At 43.8% G+C, this 26,185-nt stretch overlaps 1 protein-coding gene across 3 annotated transcripts in view; it reads left to right on the top strand.

The window, feature by feature from the left end:
- scube3 (signal peptide, CUB domain, EGF-like 3) overlaps positions 1–25,243 on the top strand; it is a 252,461-nt gene extending 227,218 nt beyond the window's left edge. For all 3 annotated transcript variants that reach the window (XM_083769221.1, XM_083769219.1, XM_083769220.1), the window contains 13 exons: positions 4,390–4,512; positions 4,804–4,920; positions 5,558–5,656; positions 5,880–5,996; positions 11,197–11,361; positions 12,083–12,289; positions 13,703–13,864; positions 14,866–15,033; positions 16,700–16,861; positions 20,132–20,329; positions 20,754–20,906; positions 23,098–23,177; positions 24,493–25,243. In XM_083769221.1, the coding sequence (XP_083625347.1) occupies positions 4,390–4,512; positions 4,804–4,920; positions 5,558–5,656; positions 5,880–5,996; positions 11,197–11,361; positions 12,083–12,289; positions 13,703–13,864; positions 14,866–15,033; positions 16,700–16,861; positions 20,132–20,329; positions 20,754–20,906; positions 23,098–23,177; positions 24,493–24,645 (1,904 nt within the window). In that variant the 3' untranslated portion in view covers positions 24,646–25,243. The remainder of the gene's footprint in view (positions 1–4,389; positions 4,513–4,803; positions 4,921–5,557; positions 5,657–5,879; positions 5,997–11,196; positions 11,362–12,082; positions 12,290–13,702; positions 13,865–14,865; positions 15,034–16,699; positions 16,862–20,131; positions 20,330–20,753; positions 20,907–23,097; positions 23,178–24,492) is intronic.
- Positions 25,244–26,185: the final 942 nt, after the last annotated feature.

Below are 26,185 nucleotides of genomic sequence, written 5' to 3'. Positions count from 1 at the left end.
AATTTCTACTTGCAAAAAATAGATTTCAACCTTACTACTACTTTGTACTACTAGGACTAAGACTAAAAAATATGTTAAAAAAAATAGTTTGATGAAAAATGTATAATAATTATATAATAATTATATAATAATATAATAAATTAATAATTTACATTTGGGGGATATCTTTCACAATAATGAATAAAACATGTTCTAGACATTCTAATGATCACAAAAAAACATATTACAATTATTTTACCTACTTTTATTAGGGTAAAGGTCAAAAGTCTTAGGTTAAAAAATGTTCAAAATCGTCCAGACATTTCTTATTTGTGTGAATTTCAGCCTCTGTGGGGGGTATTTATATGCAAATATCTTGACCAATGGCATTGAAATGGCATTGCAATGAACATCACTGATGACGTTTAGGTGAAAAAAGAACAGAAAAAAATAATAATTTAGTAATTAAATTAAATAAAATTGTTGCTAAAAAGCAACGCTGGGTCTTAGAGGGTTAAACAATAACACACTGCATTCATGTCCCCCAAGGATTCCCATAACTCTTGTTGAGAGTGTACACTTTCAGAGTTACACACCTGTAAGGGTGCGTCATTTGGAAGGCCCTCAAGGAACTACAGTATGAGGGTCCCTGGACCACACTTTGAGACCACTGGTGTCGCAGAGTGAATAATAATATCAGCGCCCCGACTCTGACCAGAATGGAACACAACCTTAATTAGCATCCTTGGTAACATCTGTGACGGAAAGTAAGGAAGATCGGCCCGATTTCTTTCCAATACTGGCTGCTGTGCCTGCATACAGCTTATTATACCTTGCTAGCCCAAACATAGTGAGGCTAGGGTTCATGTGGTTACAGTATCTAGGCCGCTAGTACTACTATATTTACTATTTCCCCTCACCTACCTGGAAGCAGCAGCCTGCAGACACTCCGCCCAGCTGAATCCATTATGTTAATATGTGCTAGATGTCGTCTTGAGTCTGCTTTGGCAATGTAAACGTATGTTTTCTCATGCCAACAAAGCCCTTTGAATTGAACTGAATTGAGTCTATAGTTCCCCCTCCCCTCCCTCCCTGTCATTTAGCTTCATGCCATGCAGTGTCCTGGTTTGTTCTCTGTTACAAAGTATACAAGACAAAGACACACTGTTTTGACAGCTCCGCTTTGGAGGCTTTGTTTACATGTCAGCTAAATGTGGGTGCGCCGGCTAAAGAAGTCCCTGCAAACCATATAGTCTGCATGCCTGGCCTATTTCCTGTGTCCGATATCTTCATTATCCAGCTGTGTGTCTCTGTCTGTGTTTAAATGGAGTGCTCCTGTCTGTGAGGTCACACAATTCAGACTCTCCCAGCGCGACAGGCATCTTGGTGGCGCGGCATCTGGGAGCATCTCTGCTTCGAGTAAATCTACTTGAGTACTAAATTAACCCATTCTGACCGGGCACCCATTTTGGTGTTAGCATCATGTTATGCTTTATCTATTGAAAAATAGCAGATCTACAAGCTCGTATCGCGCCACCGAGTGGCGCGATACGAGCTTGTAGGTCTGCCATTTTTGAAAAATCGAAGAGCGACTGACATTTTTAGAATCTGATCTCAGCTCAGAATGGGTTAATCAGACCAGTGTGTGTCCAGTGGAAACCTCGTATGAGTAGTAGTTTGCAGTTTGTTGTAACTGTTGGAACAGTTACGTTAGGCCTAGTTTCTCCAGTGCCGCTGGGTTTAGCACTAGCAGCGCGTCGTCGCTGGCTCTATAGAACACAAGTGGATGAAGTCATCTTCACGTGGGGGGGGCTCATAGGCGCGTGCGGCGCTGCTGTATCTTATTTGTGGTGAATAATTGAAGGAGACGTGGGGGCGGGGGGGGGCTTGGCCTATCAGCAGGCCACATCAATCACTGCCTGCATCTCTGCATGTCTCTCTCTCTATAGTCTATTCTGTCCCGTCCCGGCCACTTATCCCCGGCCTGACGCGTCCCCCCCCCCCCCCCCCTCCCCCCAATCCTCTCCCTGCCATCTTACCCCCCCCCCCCCCCCAACTAGAGTAATGTTCTGTCTGCCATCCAAAAGACAGACACTGTGTGTGTGTGTGTGTGTGTGTGTGTGTGTGTGTGTGTGTGTGTGTGTGTGTGTGTGTGTGTGTGTGTGTGTGTGTGTGTGTGTGTGTGTGTGTGTGTGTGTGTGTGTGTGTGTGTGTGTGTGTGTGTGTGTGTGTGTGTGTGTGTGTGTGTGTGTGTATGCGCGTGTGCGTGTGCACGCGTGAAGGGGGGTGTGTGTTTGGGTTCTGCTTGTGTGCTAAAAAGTGATTACAATCATGGCACTTGCCTCAAGTCTGTCCAAGTTCTCCTCACCGTCCCATTGGTGGAGAGCAAGAGGAAGTGAAATGAGCGATCACTTGTGTTTACGAGCGTACAGCATTCATCTTCCCCACTGTCTGATATCATCATTCATCTTCCCCACTGTCTGATATCCGACGGCACGCCATTGAACTGACCTGGTAGGAACTCGTCTCTGTCGGTTGGAAACCTCACATGACCTAATCTGGGTAACAGGCCTTTTTCCATCTCGCCCCACTAATCTACCTAGCTGTAAATAACAAACATAATTCATGTTTGTGATTATATAAAAGGTATTATCATATTAATTAATCATTGTTAAGTTCAGTCTGTATATCCACAGGCATAATGGCATGATGAAGTATAGAGATCGACTACTATGCAATCAAATAAATCTGTATACAAGATAATTTCAGATTTCAGAGAAAGTACTAAATTAACTGTTAACTACATTTAAAAAATAATTGCGGGGGCGAGTTGGTAAAGGGGCGAGCAGTCTCGTATTCCTAAACTGTTACTTTGCAGGATCCAAAAAATAAAGAAAATTAAAAGTAGCAGATGTACAAGCTCAAATTGTGTGGATCTGCTACTTTTGATCTGCTACTATTATGTAGATAGGAAATCTGCGTTCAATTCATTGCAGCCTGCAGCATGCACATAAAATCATTGTCTCGTTCATTGCAGCAAAATTGACTGCAGCTCTTCTTCCATTTTTGCAGGTCATCCTTGCTTCATTTTGGTCAGTGCATTTCTTTAGTCTAGGGGTCTTCAGCATGGGGCCTGAGACCACTACAGTAAACAGGTAGCCTAGTCTAGGGGTCTTCAGCATGGGGTCTGGGACCACTACAGTAAACAGGTAGTCTAGTCTAGGGGTCTTCAGCATGGGGTCTGGGACCACTACAGTAAACAGGTAGCCTAGTCTAGGGGTCTTCAACATGGGGTCTGGGTCCACTACAGTAAACAGGTAGCCTAGTCTAGGGGTCTTCAGCATGGGGTCTGGGTCCACTACAGTAAACAGGTAGCCTAGTCTAGGGGTCTTCAACATGGGGTCTGGGACCACTACAGTAAACAGGTAGCCTAGTCTAGGGGTCTTCAACATGGGGTCTGGGTCCACTACAGTAAACAGGTAGCCTAGTCTAGGGGTCTTCAGCATGGGGTCATGGGGTCCACTACAGTAAACAGGTAGCCTACAGAGCCAAAGGGTCACGTTTACTAAGTATTCAGGGTTTAAAGGTATATTCAGTGATTTTACTCAAAAAACCTTAGGTTTCGTTTTTGGCTGGGACCTAAGCCTTTCATCCAATCAGGATAGAGAGCCAAAAACAAAACCTAGGGTTTTTTGACCCCCAGGGGTTAACTGGGGACAGGGAGGAACTCCTTATATGGTCAGCACACTCTATAGTACAGAGGATTATCACAACAAAACAAAAAAATAAGTGATATTTGAATTAAGTGAAATCACTGAATATACCTTTAAGGTTATATCTCAGAAGATCAGCATGAATCCAATGCATGAACAGAAAACATCATGTGTAAACAAACCAACAGAAACATAGTTTTGTCCCAACACTGATGATAGTGCTGTCAAACACGTCTATGAGGCTATCTATTAAATCTATGGGTATCCAATCAGGGGAGAGTTCACACAGGACACACAATAAGAAGTGATGACACACAGAATGGGAAGCTGATAAACGTATTAGCCTATGTTTCTTTTTAATAAAGAGCAGGAGAGATGGGGGGACCCCTGTTACAGAACAAACAGTCATAGCATGATTACACTATCACAATATTATAGAGTAAAATATTCTGAAATATCAGATATACAAGCTCACACAGCATGTGTCACTTCATGCCGCGCTGCAGACTCGTTCATCTGCTATTTTGGAACATTTCTGAAAAAAATGACCCCATTCGAAAAACGGTGAACTTATATAAACCTATACTAGGCCTACTACTAGAAGGCATTTGTAGAATCGGCCTCAGGTCTCACAGGTTATTAAACCACAACATTTCGCTCACTTACACTTAACCTTTGCATGTGTTCTTGTGGACAGATATAGACGAGTGCAGCATCAACCGCGGCGGGTGTAAGTACGGCTGCATCAACACTCTGGGCAGCTACGAGTGCACCTGTCCGCCCGGATACAAGCTCCACTGGAACAAGAAGGACTGCATGGGTATGTAGCAACACTGCCCCCCGGTGGTCACAACACACACTCACACTCCAGTCTGTATGTGACACTATACAGTTTAGAGTCATGGTTCCATGATTAGAGCAGTTGTTCTTGGTGTGTGGGGTCCGGGGACCCCCAGGGTTCCTTGAGGGGGTTTCCATATGGACTCTCATTATAAATTTAGGTCTATAACCCGTATTTGTACGCTCAGAGTTGTGTGTGTGTGTGTGTGCGTGCGTGCCAGTGTGTGTGTGTCAGTGATTCAGCGTGTGTGTGTGTTCTCTCGTCCCCCAGAGCTGGTGAAGTGTCTTGCTGGGACAGTGGCTCCCAAAGCCACTCTGACCTGCAGCAAGACAGGCAAGAAGGAGAGCTGTTCCCTCACCTGTGCCTCGAAAGCCCACTATCTGTCAGGTAGGATACTGCTTCTAAAGCCCACTATCTGTCAGGTAGGATACTGCTTCTAAAGCCCACTATCTGTCAGGTAGGATACTGCTTCTAAAGCCCACTATCTGTCAGGTAGGATACTGCTTCTAAAGCCCACTATCTGTCAGGTAGGATACTGCTTCTAAAGCCCACTATCTGTCAGGTAGGATACTGCTTCTAAAGCCCACTATCTGTCAGGTAGGATACTGCTTCTAAAGCCCACTATCTGTCAGGTAGGATACTGCTTCTAAAGCCCACTATCTGTCAGGTAGGATACTGCTTCTAAAGCCCACTATCTGTCAGGTAGGATACTGCTTCTAAAGCCCACTATCTGTCAGGTAGGATACTGCTTCTAAAGCCCACTATCTGTCAGGTAGGATACTGCTTCTAAAGCCCACTATCTGTCAGGTAGGATACTGCATCTAAAGCCCACTATCTGTCAGGTAGGATACTGCTAGGACCGCTCTGCGACCTCAGACATTGTGTTCACCTGAGTTCGTTCGGTTAATGTGTGTGTGTGTGTGTGTGTGTGTGTGTGTGTGTGTGTGTGTGTGTGTGTGTGTGTGTGTGTGTGTGTGTGTGTGTGTGTGTGTGTGTGTGTGTGTGTGCACATTCTCTCCTGTAGAGTCTGACAACAGCTATTCGGTGAGCTGTGGGATCCCCATCCTACGAGGGAAGAGCCCCTCATCACGCCTCAACACCAGCAGCAGTCACAGCTGCTTAGGTCTGCTACTACCCACCCTCCACATCATAACACTTATGCACACTTACTGTATGCACGCGTGTGTGCGTGCGTAATGTCCACTGTGTTACTTTCTTTCATCATTGTTTACTTACTTTTATTTACAGCCCTTTGGGACATGGGACATGTTTTGTGACACTGGGCTGTAATACAGGTTGAACGTGAGTGTTTCTGTGGTGACAACATTCCAGTGTGTTGGTTGTAGAGACTATGACCGCTCCAGTGAAGCAGACGGCCTCTTTCAAGATCAAAGACGCCAAGTGTCACCTCCATCCCAAGGTCACCGGCAGGACGGAGGACAGGGGTCGGACGCTAGGCCCAGGTAATACTACATTAATCAGGACAGGGGCCGGACGCTAGGCCCAGGTAAATACTACATTAATCAGGACAGGGGCCAGACGCTAGGCCCAGGTAAATACTACATTAATCAGGACAGGGGCCGGACGCTAGGCCCAGGTAATACTACATTAATCAGGACAGGGGCCGGACGCTAGGCCCAGGTAAATACTACATTAATCAGGACAGGGGCCGGACGCTAGGCCCAGGTAAATACTACATTAATCAGGACAGGGGCCGGACGCTAGGCCCAGGTAATACTACATTAATCAGGACAGGGGCCGGACGCTAGGCCCAGGTAAATACTACATTAATCAGGACAGGGGCCAGACGCTAGGCCCAGGTAAATACTACATTAATCAGGACAGGGGCCGGACGCTAGGCCCAGGTAAATACTACATTAATCAGGACAGGGGCCGGACGCTAGGCCCAGGTAAATACTACATTAATCAGGACAGGGGCCGGACGCTAGGCCCAGGTAAATACTACATTAATCAGGACAGGGGTCGGACGCTAGGCCCAGGTAAATACTACATTAATCAGGACGGAGGACAGGGGTCGGACGCTAGGCCCAGGTAAATACTACATTAATCAGGACGGAGGACAGGGGCCGGACGCTAGGCCCAGGTAAATACTACATTAATCAGGACAGGGGCCGGACGCTAGGCCCAGGTAAATACTACATTAATCAGGACAGGGGTCGGACGCTAGGCCCAGGTAAATACTACATTAATCAGGACGGAGGACAGGGGTCGGACGCTAGGCCCAGGTAATACTACATTAATCAGGACAGGGGCCGGACGCTAGGCCCAGGTAATACTACATTAATCAGGACAGGGGCCGGACGCTAGGCCCAGGTAAATACTACATTAATCAGGACAGGGGCCGGACGCTAGGCCCAGGTAAATACTACATTAATCAGGACAGGGGTCGGACGCTAGGCCCAGGTAAATACTACATTAATCAGGACAGGGGCCGGACGCTAGGCCCAGGTAAACACTACATTAATCAGACGCTAGGCCCAGGTAAATACTACATTAATCAGGACAGGGGCCGGACGCTAGGCCCAGGTAATACTACATTAATCAGGACAGGGGCCGGACGCTAGGCCCAGGTAAATACTACATTAATCAGACGCTAGGCCCAGGTAATACTACATTAATCAGGACAGGGGTCGGACGCTAGGCCCAGGTAAACACTACATTAATCAGACGCTAGGCCCAGGTAATACTACATTAATCAGGACAGGGGTCGGACGCTAGGCCCAGGTAATACTACATTAATCAGGACAGGGGCCGGACGCTAGGCCCAGGTAAATACTACATTAATCAGGACAGGGGCCGGACGCTAGGCCCAGGTAAATACTACATTAATCAGGACAGGGGCCGGACGCTAGGCCCAGGTAAATACTACATTAATCATGAAATACGGGTCCATGACCTAATGCAGTGGTTCTCATGACGCTAGGCCCAGGTAAATACTACATTAATCATGAAATACGGCTCCATGACCTAATGCACTGGTTCTCATGACGCTAGGCCCAGGTAAATACTACATTAATCATGAAATACGGCTCCATGACCTAATGCAGTGGTTCTCACGCCAGTTGCCCTATTGGGAAATATGTACGATATGCATATTGTCAATTATATTTGATTCTTGCATCTCGTTTTATTTCCAAATAGCCGATGTCATTTATTTAGAGGTTAAAGAGGTTAAATTGATTTTGATGGTATATTAAAGGAGAATTCCATGCTAGAAGGCTTTCTTACCTTTATTTGTAGTCGTTACGTCCCCACCAAAGAGGTCCAGGTGTTTTTTTGTGCAAAAACTCCTTATTGGCTATTTCCCCTACTACCCAGGGGGCAAACCACCCTTTTTTTAGGAAACCTGCATTTGCCATGACCTCAAAGGTTGTCCACCAGAAATAGTATCTATGACCCCGTAGGATCACAACCTATATGGACAACCCGGTCAATTTTTTGCTGGAAGTCCAATATGGCCGCCGCAATATTGGCCCCTATTAGTTATAATGGGGGGTGAATAGGGCAACATTTTAAACCGAAACCAAAATCCACGAAACTTCTCAGGTTGATCAATGATATAAATATGAACATCTTTTGTATTGAAGGTTTCCATGAAATTCAATATGGCCGCCACAATATGGCCGCCACAATATTAGCACCCAGAAAATATAGGTTTGGCTCTAACTTCTGAACCAGATGAGCTAGAAACGCAAAATCAGTGTCTATTTCATGTTTTCTGACCATGAGAGACTCAATGGAATACCTATTTTTATTATTGGGTGTGTCTGGACCCTTATTGTGCATATTTACAAGATGGTGGCTAGTGGCTACCCGAAATAGTGCTTTACCATGATTTCTACCATGATTGTTGACTGTTTTGAATATCGTCACCTTATTAAACTAATTGCCTAAGTCATTTTTTGCCAAATCTTTTTTTTGGCCTAAATCACCACCTGGTGATGCTGGCCACCTCTGGTAAAATCGCCCGAGCCCTAATGTAAAAGGCCTTCCTGTTACACCCTATTAAAACAATGGCCTATGTCAAGAGGGAGACTTAGGCCATATTATTTTGCCTAAGTCATAATAAAATGTGACTTAGGCCATTTTAACACACCTTTCAAAATGGGAGTGAATGGGAGGTACTGTTACTATGGGACTGAATGGGACTGAATGGGAGTGAAAGGGAGGTACTGTTACTATGGGAGTGAAAGGGAGGTACTGTTACTATGGGTAACAGTACCCGGCCAGGAGACAACCCAGTGAACCACAGAGCCTAGTCCCTCCATGTGCCAGAAGTGTACCTCCCAGCCTTGGCAGAGTAGTTCTGGAGTAGTTCCAACAGATTGTGTGCCCCTGGTTTTTCCCTAGTGGGACTGATTGAGGGTAGCTACTGGGACGTAAGTCGGGACTTGATCACTCCCGGCTGGGTCGCCTAAGTGATGGGTATGATGTTGAGAGACCCGAAACACCGTTGACCTCAGGATACATCACTGAGGATATGTCCCAGGTGCATCCATGCAATGTTTTTTAGTTATAGTTATTCTATTTATATAGTGACTCATAGGAATAGACTACAGTATGTGACAACCAGGTATAGTCTGGTGACACCGGAGAGACGGGTGACAGCCGGAATGTAGATGGCACCCGGGTGAGCAGTATGGGTGCCCCAGCCTGTGTCCTCTGTGAAGATGAAGTCCAACAACCCTCGGTGAGGCCTTTGGGAGGGCCATGCAAGGAGCAAGCGGAACCGCAGCACCATGACCCTGCGGAACCATTGCCCACCACTCCTGAATGAACTGTCTGGTGCTGGGACTCTGGTGCAACGCACAGGTCCTCGCTCATCTCCTGGTGAGAGCAGGAGTGGACCTGGTGAGACGTAGGAGGGGCCCGACCAGGAGACAACCCACAGAGCCTAGTCCCTCCATGTGCCAGAAGTGTACCTCCCAGCCCTGGCAGAGTAGTTCCAACGGATTGTGTGCCCCTGGTTTTTCCCTAGTGGGACTGATTGAGGGTATAGCTACTGGGACGTAAGTCGGGACATGATCAACCCCGGCTGGGTCACCTGAGTGAGGGGTATGATGTTGAGAGACCCGAAACCCCTTTGACCTCAGGATACATCACTGAGGATACGTCCCAGGTGCATCCATGCAAAGTTTTTTAGTTATGGGACTGATACTATGGGAGTGAATGGGACTGAATGGGAGTGAATGGGAGGTACTGTATGGGACTGATACTATGGGAGTGAATGGGAGTTACTGATACTATGGGACTGAATGGGACTGAATGGGAGTGAAAGGGAGGTACTATTACTATGGGACTGATACTATGGGAGTGCATGGGAGTGAATGGGAGGTATTGTTACTATGAGACTGATGCTATGGGAGGGAATGTGACTGAATGGGAGGTACTCTTACTATGGGACTGACATGATGGGAGTGAATGGGACTGAATGGGAGTGAATGGGGTGTACTGTTACTATGTGACTGAATGGGAGTGAATAAAAGTGAATGGGAGTGAATGGGGGAGTGAATGGAAGTGAATGGGAGGTACTGTTACTATGGGACTGTCACTCCCATTCACTCCCATTCAGAGTGAAAGGGAGTGAATGGTAGGTACTGTTACTATTGGACTGTCACTCCCATTCACTCCCATTCAGAGTGAATGGGACTGAATGGGGGTGAATGGGAGGTACTGTTACTATGGGACTGTCACTCCCATTGAGTCCCATTCAATCCCATAGTATCAGTCCCATAGTAAAGTAATCTCTAAGATACATTGTTTTGGTCTCTGATTTTATCTGAAATCATTCCTACAACTCTACATTGGATCTGAGGGGAAATGACAATATGCAAGGTCAAAGATATATGTCCCTTCTGTGTCATAAATCTTAGCCAATGGATTAATATTGCTTGTGTTTGCTAAAACAGTCAACAATCATGGTAGAAATCATGGTAAAGCACTATTTCGGGTAGCCACCTTCTTGTAAATATGCACAATAAGGGTCCAGACACACCCAATAATGAAAATAGGTATTCCATTGAGTCTCTCATGGTCAGAAAACATGAAATAGACACTGAGTTTGCGTTTCTAGCTCATCTGGTTCAGAAGTTAGAGCCAAACCTATTTTCTGGGTGCCAATATTGTGGCGGCCATATTGAATTTCATGGAAACTTTCAATACAATTTCTTTTCATATTTATATCATTGATCAACCTGAGAAGTTTCGTGGATTTTGGTTTCGGTTTAATTTTTTTCCCTATTCACCCCCCATTATAACTAATAGGGGCCAATATTGCGGCGGCCATATTGGACTTCCAGCAAAAAATTGACCGGGTTGTCCATATAGGTTGTGATCCTACGGGGTCATAGATACTATTTCTGGTGGACAACCTTTGAGGTCATGGCAAATGCAGGTCAACCCCCTTTGCCCCCTGGGTATACCATAAGCCCTCAATGAATTGCATTGAATTGAATGGGAATTGAATTGGGCTATGGGGGGGTGTTGTGCTAATTCGCTTATTTCCATCGAAATAAGTAGTAAAGTGTGCCGCTTCAGATATTATTTACATTATGAAGAGAGGATATATACAACAAAATTATAATTTTGAGCGATGGAAATTATAGCAAATTATAGTATGATTATGATCTTTATTGTGTCCAGGAGGGGGGGGGCAGCCCTGCAGCAGCTGCCTGGTGACATTCGTCAACCTGAAATGTGACTCCTCCAAGAAGGCCAAGGGGCGTCGTGCTCGCAACCCCAGCAACAAGGAGGTGACGCGCATCACCCTGGAGCTGGAGGCTGAGGTCAAACCTGGAGACACCACAGGTATAGCTTTCACCTTGAAACACTGTTGGGGTGTCATTTTAACATCTCATTTTTGTTTTTAAGTTTAAAAATGAAGCTTTCATGAGCCTGTGAATATTGCAGTTTTATGAAAATTCTTCTTCTGCCCATAATACATACATGCAGAGTCACATGTTTATGAAACTTTACAGTATCGTAGAGGATCCTGACAAATAGCAATGAAACCAGTCTTACTTCAATTGGCTAAAGGAGGCTCTATAGCAATGTTTTGAATCGAGGCAGTTGTAATCTGATCTGTTTTGAACCTAGGCAGTTATAAATTGAGCTGTTTTGAACCTAGGCAGTTATAATCTGATCTGTTTTGAACCTAGGCAGTTATAATCTGAGCTTTTTTGAACCTAGGCAGTTATAATCTGAGCTGTTTTGAACCTAGGCAGTTATAATTTGAGCTGTTTTGAACCCATGTCCAGGCAGTTATAATCTGAGCTGTTTTGAACCTAGGCAGTTATAATTTGAGCTGTTTTGAACCCATGTCCAGGCAGTTATAATCTGAATTATTTTGAACCTAGGCAGTTATAATTTGAGCTGTTTTGAACCCATGTCTAGGCAGTTATAATCTGAACTATTTTGAACCTAGGCAGTTATAATTTGAGCTGTTTTGAACCCATGTCCAGGCAGTTGTAATCTGAGCTGTTTTGAACCTAGGCAGTTATAATTTGAGCTGTTTTGAACCCATGTCCAGGCAGTTGTAATCTGAGCTGCCTGCGGCAGCGTATGGAGAAGCAGGTGAAGACGTACATCAAAGCTCTGAAGAAGTCCATCAACCAGGAACGCTTCCTGATCCGCGTGGCCGGCCTGGAGTACGAGGTGGCCCAGAAGCTGCAGCAGGGCTCGGCCTCCAACCATGAGAACTGTGGGCCCGGCCGCGAGAAGGACAGTGGCCGCTGTGGTAAGATCCGAGGGGGAACTGACCAGGAACTTAGGACGTGTTGTCTTGAAGTGCATCCCACACAGCCCGGTGCCGTGTCATTAGTCCGACGGTTCATTGTTCCGCGTTGGTCCGACTCGCACATTATTAACCCTAACCTTAATTAACCGTTTCCGCGCTATTGCCGAAGCCCTTCGGCAATTGCGCTTTTATGCCACGCGCGTGTGGTTACACACGCGGGTTAGTCTTAACCGGCCAACGGGTGAAGCCATCGTTCTCACGATATTAAAAAAAACGCAATATATATATTTTTTTAATCTTGTTCAAAAAATCTGCTTATGTGAATATCGGTTCATGTCCCGATCCGATGATGTCATCGGTAGGACAAACTCTTGACGCATGCAGCGCCACGTCATACAATACAAGTGGAAGTCTTTATTTTTCTGCCCACTCTTTCTTCTTCTTCTCCTTCTGAAATGTACAATCTGAAGCCATATTGCCCTGTTGCCCCTGTTTAAATGTACAATCTGAAGCCATATTGCCCTGTTGCCCCTGTTTAAATGTACAATCTGAAGCCATATTGCCCTGTTGCCCCTGTTTAACCCTCTAAGACCCAGCGTTGCTTTTTAGCAACAATTTTATTTTAATTAATTACTAAATTATTATTATTTTTTTCTGTTCTTTTTTCACCTAAACGTCATCAGTGATGTTCATTGCAATGCCATTGCAATGCCATTGGTCATGATATTTGCATATAAATACCCCCCACAGAGGCTGAAATTCACACAAATTAAAAATGTCTGGACTCTGTGCGATTTTGAATTTTTTTTAACCTAAGACTTTTGACCTTTACCCTAATAAAAGTAGGTACAATAATTGTAATATATGTTTTTTGTGATCATTAGAATGTCTAGAACATGTTTTATTCATTATTGTGAAAGATATCCCCCAAATGTAAATTATTAATTTATTATATTATTATATAATTATTATAAATCTTTCATCAAACTTTTTTTTTTTTTTTTTAACATATTTTTTAGTCTTAGTCCTAGTAGTACAAAGTAGTAGTAAGGTTGAAATCTATTTTTTGCAAGTAGAAAATAATGCGGGTGTTAGAGGGTTAAGTGTGGACTTGTAGGTAGCCCGTCTGAGGAAAGAGAGGATTATACAGAGACAATGGAGATGGAGCCACTTGGAGGGGGGATGAGGGGGGAGTGAGGGAAGAGGGGTGAAAAAAAGAAATCCTGGGAATTGCACGTGTGTCCTATGTATACAGAGATATGCTGTCTACTGTAATGCTTTTTCCAAATATAACAAATTATATTATATTATAAAAATAAAAAAAACAATACAAGTGGAATAAATTCTGAAAATAAACATGAGCTAGTTCCAGCCATGTGCTCTCTCTAACCTCTGACCCTGGTGTTCTCTCAGTCAGATGCTTGCCGGGGTCGTATTACCACGGAGAGCATGAACGCTGTGTCCAGTGCCCCCCGGGCACCTTCCAGGAGAGGGAGGGGCAGCTGGCCTGTGACCTTTGCCCCGGCAGCGATGGCCACGGACCCTCCGGAGCACGCAACATCTCGTCCTGTGCAGGTCAGTGTTAATTCCCCTGATTTAGATCGTCTATTTTCAGAGCGCCAAGTGTCAAAAGAACGGCATCAAGACCTTCCAAAATTAGAATAGATAGTACTAAAACTAGAGTCAAACATTTCAGATGACTAATAATTAGGGCTGTCAGACGATTAAACATTTTAATCAGATTAATCACTGTTTCAAAATTAATTAATCACCATTCGTCCAAAAGACGCCATGTTTTTCTGTATATTGTTGTGGGAATGGAAAGATAAATGTATGTATGTATGTATGTTTTCATTCTTTATAACAAAAACGTATGGCAGGATGGTCTCTCACACCGTCGTCGTGGTATGTGATTTGAGCCGCTGCCTACAGTATGTAAATTCTGCAGCCTTTTATGGGAATAACCAACAATTATGGGATGTATGGGGCGGGTCTGGATTAATTGTGTTAATCTGATTAATTTCACAATTTAATTAACTCTGTAAACTCACAAATTTTGACAGCCCTACTAATAATATGACTAATAAGGAATTTCATTATATATAGAAACTTTATTGACAGCCGTAGCCAGTAGATGACAAACAACAATTAAAAACATACAACACAGTTACAGATAAATACATTGATTCATAAAACTCTAAAACTCTCATAAAAAAAAACATAATAAAGAATCTATAGGAGGCACTCATACCAATGTTTCCACATCAAAGAGCGGTATCTAACAGTGCTAAACCTAGGATTAGTTAACACCTTAATCACATTATTATGTGACCCATCAAGTCTGCTTTTAAAGCTGAACATGAGGTTTCTTAAGAGAGCCTGGAAGGTGGTTAGACCAGAGTCGCAGAAGAGCTGACTAGCACTGCCACCCCTAGGCTTCTTCAGGAGAATCCTGAGAGCATCATTATAAGCCACCTTTAGCTTGCGCAGACTCTCTTTTTTTATAGGTCACCCATAAAAAGATATGATTAAAAACGACATAAACTTGCCATCAAAACCAAAACACTGCTCCACAGGCCAGTGTCCCACAGGCTACTCCTCCAGTGACGGGTTCAAGCCGTGCCAGCCGTGCCCACAGGGCAGCTACCAGCCGGACCTGGGACGCACCCTGTGCTTCCCCTGTGGAGGAGGCCTCGGCACCAAGAGAGAGGGCTCCAGCTCCTTCCACGACTGTGAAGTTAAAGGTGTCACGTTGTTCATGCTTTCATTTCACCATATTCCTTTAGTTTAAAGTCAACCAGCGTGCTCTGTGTGTCTGTCTGCACTCCCCACCCTGCCCTCCCTGACCACTTGAGAGCTTTTAAAAATGAACAAAAAATATACCTTTTTAAGAAAATGTTTTTTTTTGTGTTACAGTCCAGTGTTCTCCAGGACATTACTACAACACTACGGTCCACCGGTGTATCCGCTGTGTTGGTTTAACCAGTGTGTTTTGTGTTATAGTCCAGTGTTCTCCAGGACATTACTACTGTGTTGGTTTAACCAGTGTGTTTTGTGTTATAGTCCAGTGTTCTCCAGGACATTACTACTGTGTTCGTTTAACCAGTGTGTTTTGTGTTATAGTCCAGTGTTCTCCAGGACATTACTACTGTGTTCGTTTAACCAGTGTGTTTTGTGTTATAGTCCAGTGTTCTCCAGGACATTACTACTGTGTTGGTTTAACCAGTGTGTTTTGTGTTACAGTCCAGTGTTCTCCAGGACATTACTACTGTGTTGGTTTAACCAGTGTGTTTTGTGTTATAGTCCAGTGTTCTCCAGGACATTACTACTGTGTTCGTTTAACCAGTGTGTTTTGTGTTACAGTCCAGTGTTCTCCAGGACATTACTACTGTGTTGGTTTAACCAGTGTGTTTTGTGTTACAGTCCAGTGTTCTCCAGGACATTACTACTGTGTTGGTTTAACCAGTGTGTTTTGTGTTACAGTCCAGTGTTCTCCAGGACATTACTACTGTGTTGGTTTAACCAGTTTGTTTTGTGTTACAGTCCAGTGTTCTCCAGGACATTACTACTGTGTTGGTTTAACCAGTGTGTTTTGTGTTATAGTCCAGTGTTCTCCAGGACATTACTACTGTGTTGGTTTAACCAGTGTGTTTTGTGTTATAGTCCAGTGTTCTCCAGGACATTACTACTGTGTTGGTTTAACCAGTGTGTTTTGTGTTACAGTCCAGTGTTCTCCAGGACATTACTACTGTGTTGGTTTAACCAGTGTGTTTTGTGTTACAGTCCAGTGTTCTCCAGGACATTACTACTGTGTTGGTTTAACCAGTGTGTTTTGTGTTACAGTCCAGTGTTCTCCAGGACATTACTACTGTGTTGGTTTAACCAGTGTGTTTTGTGTTATAGTCCAGTGTTCTCCAGGACATTACTACTGTGTTGGTTTAACCAGTGTGTTTTGTGTTACAGTCCAGTGTTCTCCAGGACATTACTACTGTGTTGGTTTAACCAGTGTGTTTTGTGTTATAGTCCAGTGTTCTCCAGGACATTACTACAACACTACAGTCCACCGGTGTATTCGCTGTGTTGGTTTAACCAGTGTGTTTTGTGTTACAGTCCAGTGTTCTCCAGGACATTACTACTGTGTTGGTTTAACCAGTGTGTTTTGTGTTACAGTCCAGTGTTCTCCAGGACATTACTACTGTGTTGGTTTAACCAGTGTGTTTTGTGTTACAGTCCAGTGTTCTCCAGGACATTACTACTGTGTTGGTTTAACCAGTGTGTTTTGTGTTACAGTCCAGTGTTCTCCAGGACATTACTACTGTGTTGGTTTAACCAGTGTGTTTTGTGTTACAGTCCAGTGTTCTCCAGGACATTACTACTGTGTTGGTTTAACCAGTGTGTTTTGTGTTACAGTCCAGTGTTCTCCAGGACATTACTACAACACTACAGTCCACCGGTGTATCCGCTGTCCACTGGGGACGTACCAGACAGAGTTCAGACAGAACTACTGCATCTCCTGCCCAGGGAACACCACCACCGACTTTGACGGAGCCACCAGCGTCTCCCAGTGCAAGAGTGAGTCATTACATGAATTAATCCATATTTATAATAATAATAATTATAATAACTAGAAAACAATCGCTGCAAGCAGCGATAAGGCAGGACCAGGCAGGAAGGCAATAAGAATAATATGCACAATAAGCCATAGAAACATGGAACAATGAACTTGTGAAAAAGGCCATGAAATTGTGACAGGGTCAGTTTTAATTGGTAAATGGTAAATGGTGCATTTTATATAGCGCCTTTATCCAAGGCGCTTTACATAGATTGTGCATTACATTCACCCATTCACACACACATTCATACACCGATTGTGGCAGAAACCATGCAAGGTACCAACCAGCACATCGGGAGCAATTTGGGGTTCAGTGTCTTGCCCAAGGACACTTTGACATGTAGACAGGAGGAGCCGGGGGCACGGTGGCACAGTTGGTAGTGCTGTCGCCTCACAGCTAGAAGGTCCTGGGTTCGATTCCCGCTGGGGACGCTGTGGGCACTGGCGGCGTGTTCCCTCCTCCGCGTCATCAGTGCCCATACCCGAGGCGGGGGTTGGCGATAGGGCCTTTATGTGTGGAGTTTGCATGTTCTCCCCGTGTCCCCTAGGGTAGGTACCCTCACAAAAACATGCAGTAATCCTGGTCTCTAAAACTACCTCCCCCTGGCCAGCCGGGGCGCCTGATGGAGGGGAAAGGAACTGGTCGGAATAACGTGTCCCTTCCATGCGCTACGTCCGGCCGGGGAAATTCCCCTCTGTCAGGTGAAAAGAAGCAGCTTGGACTCCTCATGCATAGAAGGAGGCATGAGGTCAGTCCGCTGCCCCCCCAGGTTGGCAGAGGAAGCGTAGCGCCCAGGATTACATTAGATAATTGGCACTGGGTGAAAAGAAAACTGGGTTACAAAATCGTGGGATAAAAATTTAGATTAAAAAAAAAAAAAAACAGGAGGAGCCGGGATTCGAATCGCCGACCCATGGATCATTGGACGACCTGCTCTACCTCTTGAACCACAGTCGCCCCTTTGTTTATGTATGTGTGTGTGTGTGTGTGTGTGTGTGTGTGTGTGTGTGTGTGTGTGTGTGTGTGTGTGTGTGTGTGTGTGTCAAGGTTATTATAGTTAACTATAACTAACGAAAAAACGAAAACTAGAATTAAAAAAACATTTTAGTTAACTGAAACTAAACTGAAACTAAAATAAATTAAAAAACGATAACTAAACTAAAACTGTATTGTGTGTTCACAAAACTAACTAAAACGAACTGAAATGATAGACAATGGCATTCGTTATCGTTTTTTTATCAATATTTATATGCCTTACGGACATTTAGAATATAAACCTTTTAAATGAATTCGGTTCTTTTCCTTATTTCCCGAGCCGTTTTTACGGCACTTTTCAGCACCGTAAGGCAGCATGTCACAACGCTTTACGACCCGTGTTTACATTCTGCAGTGCAGCCCCGTGGTCGCTTCAAGTTTTAATGCTGCTGCTTGCATCTCGCAAAAATGGCAAAAGTTGGCAGAAAGAGTGGCCAGACGTCCGGTTTCACGCCGGACAGTCCGGTTTTAGAACCACCTGTCCTCCTCCCAACTCAACCTCTGGCCGGACACATAATTGTCCGGTTTTGTGTGATATACAGTGCTTGTGTCATAACTGTCATTTACGTTGTCTCTGTATTAAAATCTCAGCAGAGCTGCTCAGCTCCGCAGCGAGCCAGCCACACTCCCTCTGTCTTAAAAAGAGAGAGGAGACGTTGCCATGTCCGCTTAATTATAAGCGACTTTGGCCTTGTTTTATAAAATAGCCTACTAAGCCTAGTCAGGCTTCTTTTGGGCTTGTTTTCATAGACATGGTTGCTTGTTTCTCTTCCAAAACCTGTCAACACTGCCAGTGGGATGGTCTGTTTGTTTTTTGTGGAATGTGTGTTCTCACAATCACTTTAGTATAGTTAATGCAGGGATAAATAAACCAAAAATGCAAAATGAAAAACTACATTTAATGAGCAATATGGCTCGACATCATAAAGAAAGGGAGGCTAAAGCACTGTGAACATAGGCTACTGGCTTCATTCTATGTCCCACACCGATGACCATAAGACTGTATAAAAAACCCCACAAGAAAGAGATTCAACATAAAACATATCTAAACATGAAATAAAATTGATTATAAAAGGAATGACCTTTGTGGTACCCCATCATTTAAAAAGGTTAATTGAATTAGCAAATATATGTTCTCTGTGGACATACTGCTGGAGATGATGGTGGTGAAAATCAGGTGCGTGCAATAGTATAGTAATAATAATAATATCTGGAATTTTATAGCGCTTTTCTAAACACTGTGTGTCTGTTTGGGGGGGGGGGGGGGGGGGGCTGGGGAGAGAGCCCCGCAAAAGTGTCCTCCTTTCTGAGGTCTTGCAGGTGGCCACCACAGCCCAATATGGGATTTCTTCGAATATGACTGTGTGGGAGATGCAAGCAAGTGCCTTGTGGATGAGGATGGGAAAATATGCGAAGTATGTCATGGTTGATTGTCCAACAGAGACTGAATATATATACTTTTAAATGGTATCTTTTGTTGAGTTTTTATTACACAATACTTGCTCTGATCTTTTTTAATCCTATACTTCGTTACAAATAAACCAAAGTACGAAAAAACTAAAACTAAACTAAAACTAAACTAAAACTAAGCATTTTCACAAAATAAAAACTAAACTAAAACTAGCAAACCCGCTCTAAAAACTAACTAAAACTAACTGAATTAGAAAAAAATATGTCAAAACTAACTAAAACTAAACTATAATGAAAAAACCAAAACTATTATAACCTTGGTGTGTGTGTGTGTGTGTGTGACAACTCATACACTGAGTTGTCTGTACTCAGATTGGAACCCATGACCTTGTGTCCTGAAGGCGAGAGCCCTACCTACTGAGCTAGAGCTATCCGGACACAATCAGTTGTTGTATTGTTGACAGCATAATCATTCAAGAAGGCAATAAGCAAATATACTTTGAGTACCAACGCATAAGTACTCAATGTGTAACGCCCGGGATTCGTCCAACATCTTAACCACTATACCAAAGGGATATCCCTCTGGACCAGGGGAGATATTAGACTTTTGAGGCCAATCAGGCAGAGGCTCTGAGCCACTCTGCTACACATGCTCATAACACGTCACATCACAGATCAGCTTGGGCCTCTGAGTTACGGGGTTCCTTGAACTAAATACATAAAGGTTTGAGAACCACCCGGTACAATCCATGCTGTCCTTGTGTTTGTCCTTGTGTTTGCGTAGACCGAGAGTGTGGTGGAGAGATGGGAGAATTCACAGGTTACATCGAGTCACCCAACTACCCCGGGAACTACCCTGCCAATGTGGAGTGCATTTGGAACATCAACCCGCCCAGCAAACGCAAGATCCTCATCGTGGTGCCCGAGATCTTTCTGCCCTCCGAGGATGAGTGTGGGGATGTACTGGTCATGAGGAAGAACTGTGAGTAGAACTCTGAGCTGAGTACAGATACATACACTGTGTGTACTCATGTTATATGCGTATAATCAAATATGTAAAACTTTGATTAACGCAATCCATGCCAGTACACTACAATAGAAACGCAGACCTGGTGGTGCCAGCGTTTCTATTGTAAAAAATAAAAAATAAATAAACGCAAAATGACGTCCTGGCACAGGGGGTTTAAGTGCTTAAAACGCAACCTGTCGTTCCTTGGCTTGGATTGGGTTAAAGGGCAACTGGTCAAATTGCCTATATCCTTATTGAAAAGACCATGCTGTTCCCACACCAGTGGTATCAAGTAACAAGACAATGTGACTTAGGTCACCTTCACACCGGAAAGCTTTACTGCGATTAAAACGAATCCGTCAGCGTTGGTTTTATAACGTGTTTTTTCCCCCCACAGGGTCCGCTACATCCATCACCACCTACGAAACGTGTCAGACGTACGAGCGACCCATCGCTTTCACGGCACGCTCCAGAAGACTGTGGATCAACTTCAAGTCCAATGAGGCCAACAGCGCCAGAGGCTTCCAGATCCCCTATGTCACGTATGATGGTACATATAGCCCAAACATTCACCTATGTCACTTATGATGGTACATATAGCCCAAACATTCACCTATGTCACTTATGATGGTACATATAGCCCAAACATTCACCTATGTCACTTATGATGGTACATATAGCCCAAACATTCACCTATGTCACTTATGATGGTACATATAGCCCAAACATTCACCTATGTCACTTATGATGGTACATATAGCCCAAACATTCACCTATGTCACTTATGATGGTACATATAGCCCAAACATTCACCTATGTCACTTATGATGGTACATATAGCCCAAACATTCACCTATGTCACGTATGATGGTACATATAGCCCAAACATTCACCTATGTCACGTATGATGGTACATATAGCCCAAACATTCACCTATGTCACTTATGATGGTACATATAGCCCAAACATTCACCTATGTCACTTATGATGGTACATATAGCCCAGACATTCACCTATGTCACTTATGATGGTACATATAGCCCAAACATTCACCAATGTCACTTATGATGGTACATATAGCCCAAACATTCACCTATGTCACTTATGATGGTACATATAGCCCAAACATTCACCTATGTCACTTATGATGGTACATATAGCCCAAACATTCACCTATGTCACTTATGATGGTACATATAGCCCAAACATTCACCTATGTCACTTATGATGGTACATATAGCCCAAACATTCACCTATGTCACTTATGATGGTACATATAGCCCAAACATTCACCTATGTCACTTATGATGGTACATATAGCCCAAACATTCACCAATGTCACTTATGATGGTACATATAGCCCAAACATTCACCTATGTCACTTATGATGGTACATATAGCCCAAACATTCACCTATGTCACTTATGATGGTACATATAGCCCAAACATTCACCAATGTCACTTATGATGGTACATATAGCCCAAACATTCACCTATGTCACTTATGATGGTACATATAGCCCAAACATTCACCAATGTCACTTATGATGGTACATATAGCCCAAACATTCACCAATGTCACGTATGATGGTACATATAGCCCAAACATTCACCTATGTCACTTCTGATGGTACATATAGTCTTCCTTCACCGGTGTTACCGATGATCCATTCTAGTCAAACAGAGCTGCTATTGTGCATGTCGGCTCACTGTCTGGAAGCACTCTCCTACACCAGTGGTTCTCAAAGTGTCATTGAGTGTGTTCCAAATGGCCCTCATGTACAGGTGTGACCCTTATGGGTCCGTTTGTTTCAATTTGTACACTCTCAGAGTTATGGGGGTCGGGAACACAGCCTTAACTAGAAATGACCAATTAACGAAAAAGGTTAACTAAAAACAGGTTCTCTGACCTAGTACAATATTGTGTTGCCTACAGCAACCACACTAATTAGTATCATCCTACAGCAACCACACTAATTAGTATCATCGGTAACACAGTGAAGGAAGTAGGACGAGTGCTCTCTAAACGGGCAGCTGTGCATACAGGTACACCCTATAGAGCGTCGCAGTCCCGCCCCCTTTCAGAACGACCAGTGGCCCAGGAAATGAAATGCAATGCAAAGTATTTATTTAAAGACGGTTACGCCGCGGACAAAGCCAACTCGGATCGTGACAAATCATGACAATGAACACAATATTTTGGGGCCGATCAAATCATTAGAAAGAAGAAAATAAAGGCAGGAGACAACACTATTTGTTTTGTTTTTCTTCTTATAAATTATTTGATCGGCCCAAAAACATTGTGTTCATTGTCATGATTTGTCACGATCCGAGTTGGCTTTGTCCGCGGCGTAACCGTCTTTAAATAAATACTTAAAGAAAATCCTATGGGAGAAATGCATTGCATTTCATTTCCTGGGCCACTCGTCGTTCTGAAAGGGGGAGGGACTGCGACGCTCTATAGTCATTGACCTGTATAATACAGTACATACAGTAATACAGTGCATACAGGTACACCCTATTGTCATTGATTACAGCAGTGCATACAGGTACACCCTATTGTCATTGACCTGTATAAGTTCAGTACATACAGTAATACAGTGAATACAGGACAGGTATCCCCTATTGTCATTGATGCCAACTGCTTGTCACTGGAGACAGGATGGTGCTGATTTGTCAAAACTGATGTTGTGCCTGTGTTGTGTTGTGTTGTGTTGTGTTGTGTTGCTGTGACTTCACAGAGGACTATGAACAGCTTGTAGAAGACATCGTAAGGGATGGAAGACTCTACGCATCGGAAAACCATCAAGAAATCCTTAAGGTTAGGACTTACAGCCAAGCTACACCGGGCATGTGTGCGTTTGACGTAAGCGCACTGCGCGCACAAAGTATGGGTGCGAAATGCCCCGGCTACACCAGATCTGTGGTGCGCAGGCAGATTTGTGCGGGACCTTCCGGGAGGATATATAGATACGCGCGCATGGGGCATACGCACGTAAAGAAATTAGAACCGATCCTATTTTTAGAGCACGCGTAGGATGGCCCGCGGTATCCGTGCGTCTGGTGTAGCTGGTATCATTGACATATATATTGGTCCTATCCAAACGCACTGTACGCGCGCAGTAAACGCATACACACGCGCGCAAAATTGCCTGGTGTAGCTTGGCCGTTACCTGTAACCAAATGAAAGGTTTGGGCAGGTACATCTCGATTAGATTATTTTAATTGATTTACAAAAAATAAAAAAGGGGAGTCCTCCTGACGACAATGTTTTTTTAATAGAGCTTTAACAGTTTCCCCCCTAATGGGGTTTATTAATAAATCAGCTGTGACATGAACCCTTGAAATATGATTAAATTAATTTATTTGCTCAATCTACGGAAAAGCTGGTGATTTTGTGGCGGTGGCTCAGGGGTAGAGTGGCCGGATGGTAACCGCAAGGTTGCCAGTTCGAACCCTGTGGTCTCCCCCAGAGTTAGTGTTGAAGTGTCCTTGAGCAAGACACTGAACCCCTAATTGCTCCTGCTGGTGCCTTGCATGGTTTCTACCAGCTCAGTGGCCTTGTGGTTAGAGTGTCCGCCCTGAGACTGGGAGGTCAGGGTTCGATCCCCGGCCGGGTCATACCAAAGACTGTAAAAATGGGACCCAGTGCCTCCCTGCTTGACACTCAGCATCAAGGGTTGGATTGGGGGTAAATCCCTGAGACATACTAGCGTCATGTCCAGGGGGTGTACTTGTACATCAAGCTGCCTCACGCTACAGAAACAGGAGATAGGCTCCTGCCCCTATGGGCCTCATGGCTCGACAAGGCTACTTACTATGGTTTCCACCATTTATATAAACCCATTTTGGGCGGGAACCCCTTTTGGTGTTAGCATTATGTTATGCTTTAGCTATTGAAAAATAGCAGATCTACAAGCTCATAGCACGCCACCGAGTGGCGCGCTTACGAGCTTGTAGGTCTGCTATTTTTTTTTTTTATCGAAGAACGACTGACATACAAAGAAAACTGTCAGGACGTAGAAGACATTTTTAGAATCTGATCTCAGGTCAAAGATTATTAAATTAAATTAAATTAAAAATTATGACAAATAATGCTGAGATGGTAAAGAATTGCCCCTCTCTCTCTCCAACAGGATAAAAAGCTGATCAAGACTCTCTTTGATGTTCTCGCCCACCCCAACAACTACTTCAAATACACGACTCGAGAGTCCCACGAGATGCTCCCTCGTTCCTTCATCCGCCTCATAAGCAGCAAAGTGTCTGCCTTCCTGCGACCATACAAGTAACGAACTGACTCCAGGTCAGATTATAACCTAACCCCCGTTCCTCCTGCGACCATACAAGTAATGAACTGACTACAGATCAGCTTATAAGCCCGGTTCCTCCGAGTAAGTAATGACCAAACCACCTGTGGAGCAGACTCCAGATCCCCCACCCCAAACACACACACACACACACACACACACACACACACATTTTCATGAGACTTCCAACAAATAAAACAAACTACAGTATAGGTATTGTTGTTGGGCAGAAACCTCTTATCTCCATAATTATTTGAGCTGGCTGGGTAGTTTTTCCGTAAACGAACGATCAAACTACAGCGTGACACAAAAGCATCAACAGTAGCTCGTTCCATCTGCTGCTTTTGCTGCTTTTGATTTTGAATGCTGAAAAGTAACAGTTTTGGACACATGAGGTTTCCACCCGACAGAGACGATATATATATATGTATATGTATATATTTCATGGGCTTTGACAAAGACAATTTCACTATGCAGACTTTATTATGGACGTTGAACTTGCATCTGTGTTTTTGGTTCTTTCTGGTTTTACAGTCCCTCACTCCAGTTGTACTGTATAATACCAGGGGTCTTCAGCAGGGGGGGGGGGTCTGGGACCCCTAGGAGGGTCCCCAGAGTTACTGAGGGGGGGGGGGGGGGGGCTGCCAAATCTTTGAGTGATACAAACTTTTTTTCTTTTTTTTTTTTTTTTTACAAACCACTTGAACCCTAGCATGAATATTGTGGAGGGGAGCATAAGCTGAACATAGCAGATCTACAAGCTCACATAGCAGATCTACAAGCTCACAGCTCACAGTGGTTTGGTATAGAGGGCGGGGAAAGGATAAGCTCAAGTCAAACATTGAAGACCCCTGCTTTATACTGTAAGTGTGGCTCTGATTTTCTCTTTTCCTGTGTTGAAACTCGTGATGCACAATATTGTTCGTCGACATTGGCTGATTCATTATGTGCAGGTTGAATGGTTCATCGTCATTGGCTGATTCATTATGTGCAGGTTGAATGGTTCATCGTCATTGGCTGATTCATTATGTGCAGGTTGAATGGTTCATCGTCATTGGCTGATTCATTATGTGCAGTTTGAACGCGTTCTGACATTACAAGACATTGACTCTGCAACGTTGTGTGAACTGATTTGAGCTAATCTCCTTCAGCATGAACACAATTAATACATAATTACAATTAATAAATAATATGTATTATTATTATGATTACTATTATATTGGTGTTGAGATAAACACTACTGGAAACTTCTTGCAATATCGGTATTAATCGGTTATCTTAATCCATGTGCCAAAATTCCAATATGGTGCGTCCCTAGTTGAAGCCACAGAAATGGATAGAATCTCATTTTGATTGAACATTAAACATGAACTCTGGTCAACAAACAAGGTAAATATAGTCACATAGGAACTGTCTGCCTTGGTAGACAAGATATTTGATATGATTCTCTTTGCTGGGGTTTAATGTGGTTAATGTCGCACTCCATCCGTTTGTGAACTCCCTTCACACCATCGCTCAGATC

Source organism: Protomyctophum parallelum, assembly GCF_964188405.1.
Source record: "Protomyctophum parallelum genome assembly, chromosome: 7".
Classification (NCBI taxonomy): Eukaryota; Metazoa; Chordata; class Actinopteri; order Myctophiformes; family Myctophidae; genus Protomyctophum; species Protomyctophum parallelum.
Note: the sequence above shows the minus strand (reverse complement) of the source record. Positions and strands in the feature narration are given on the sequence as shown.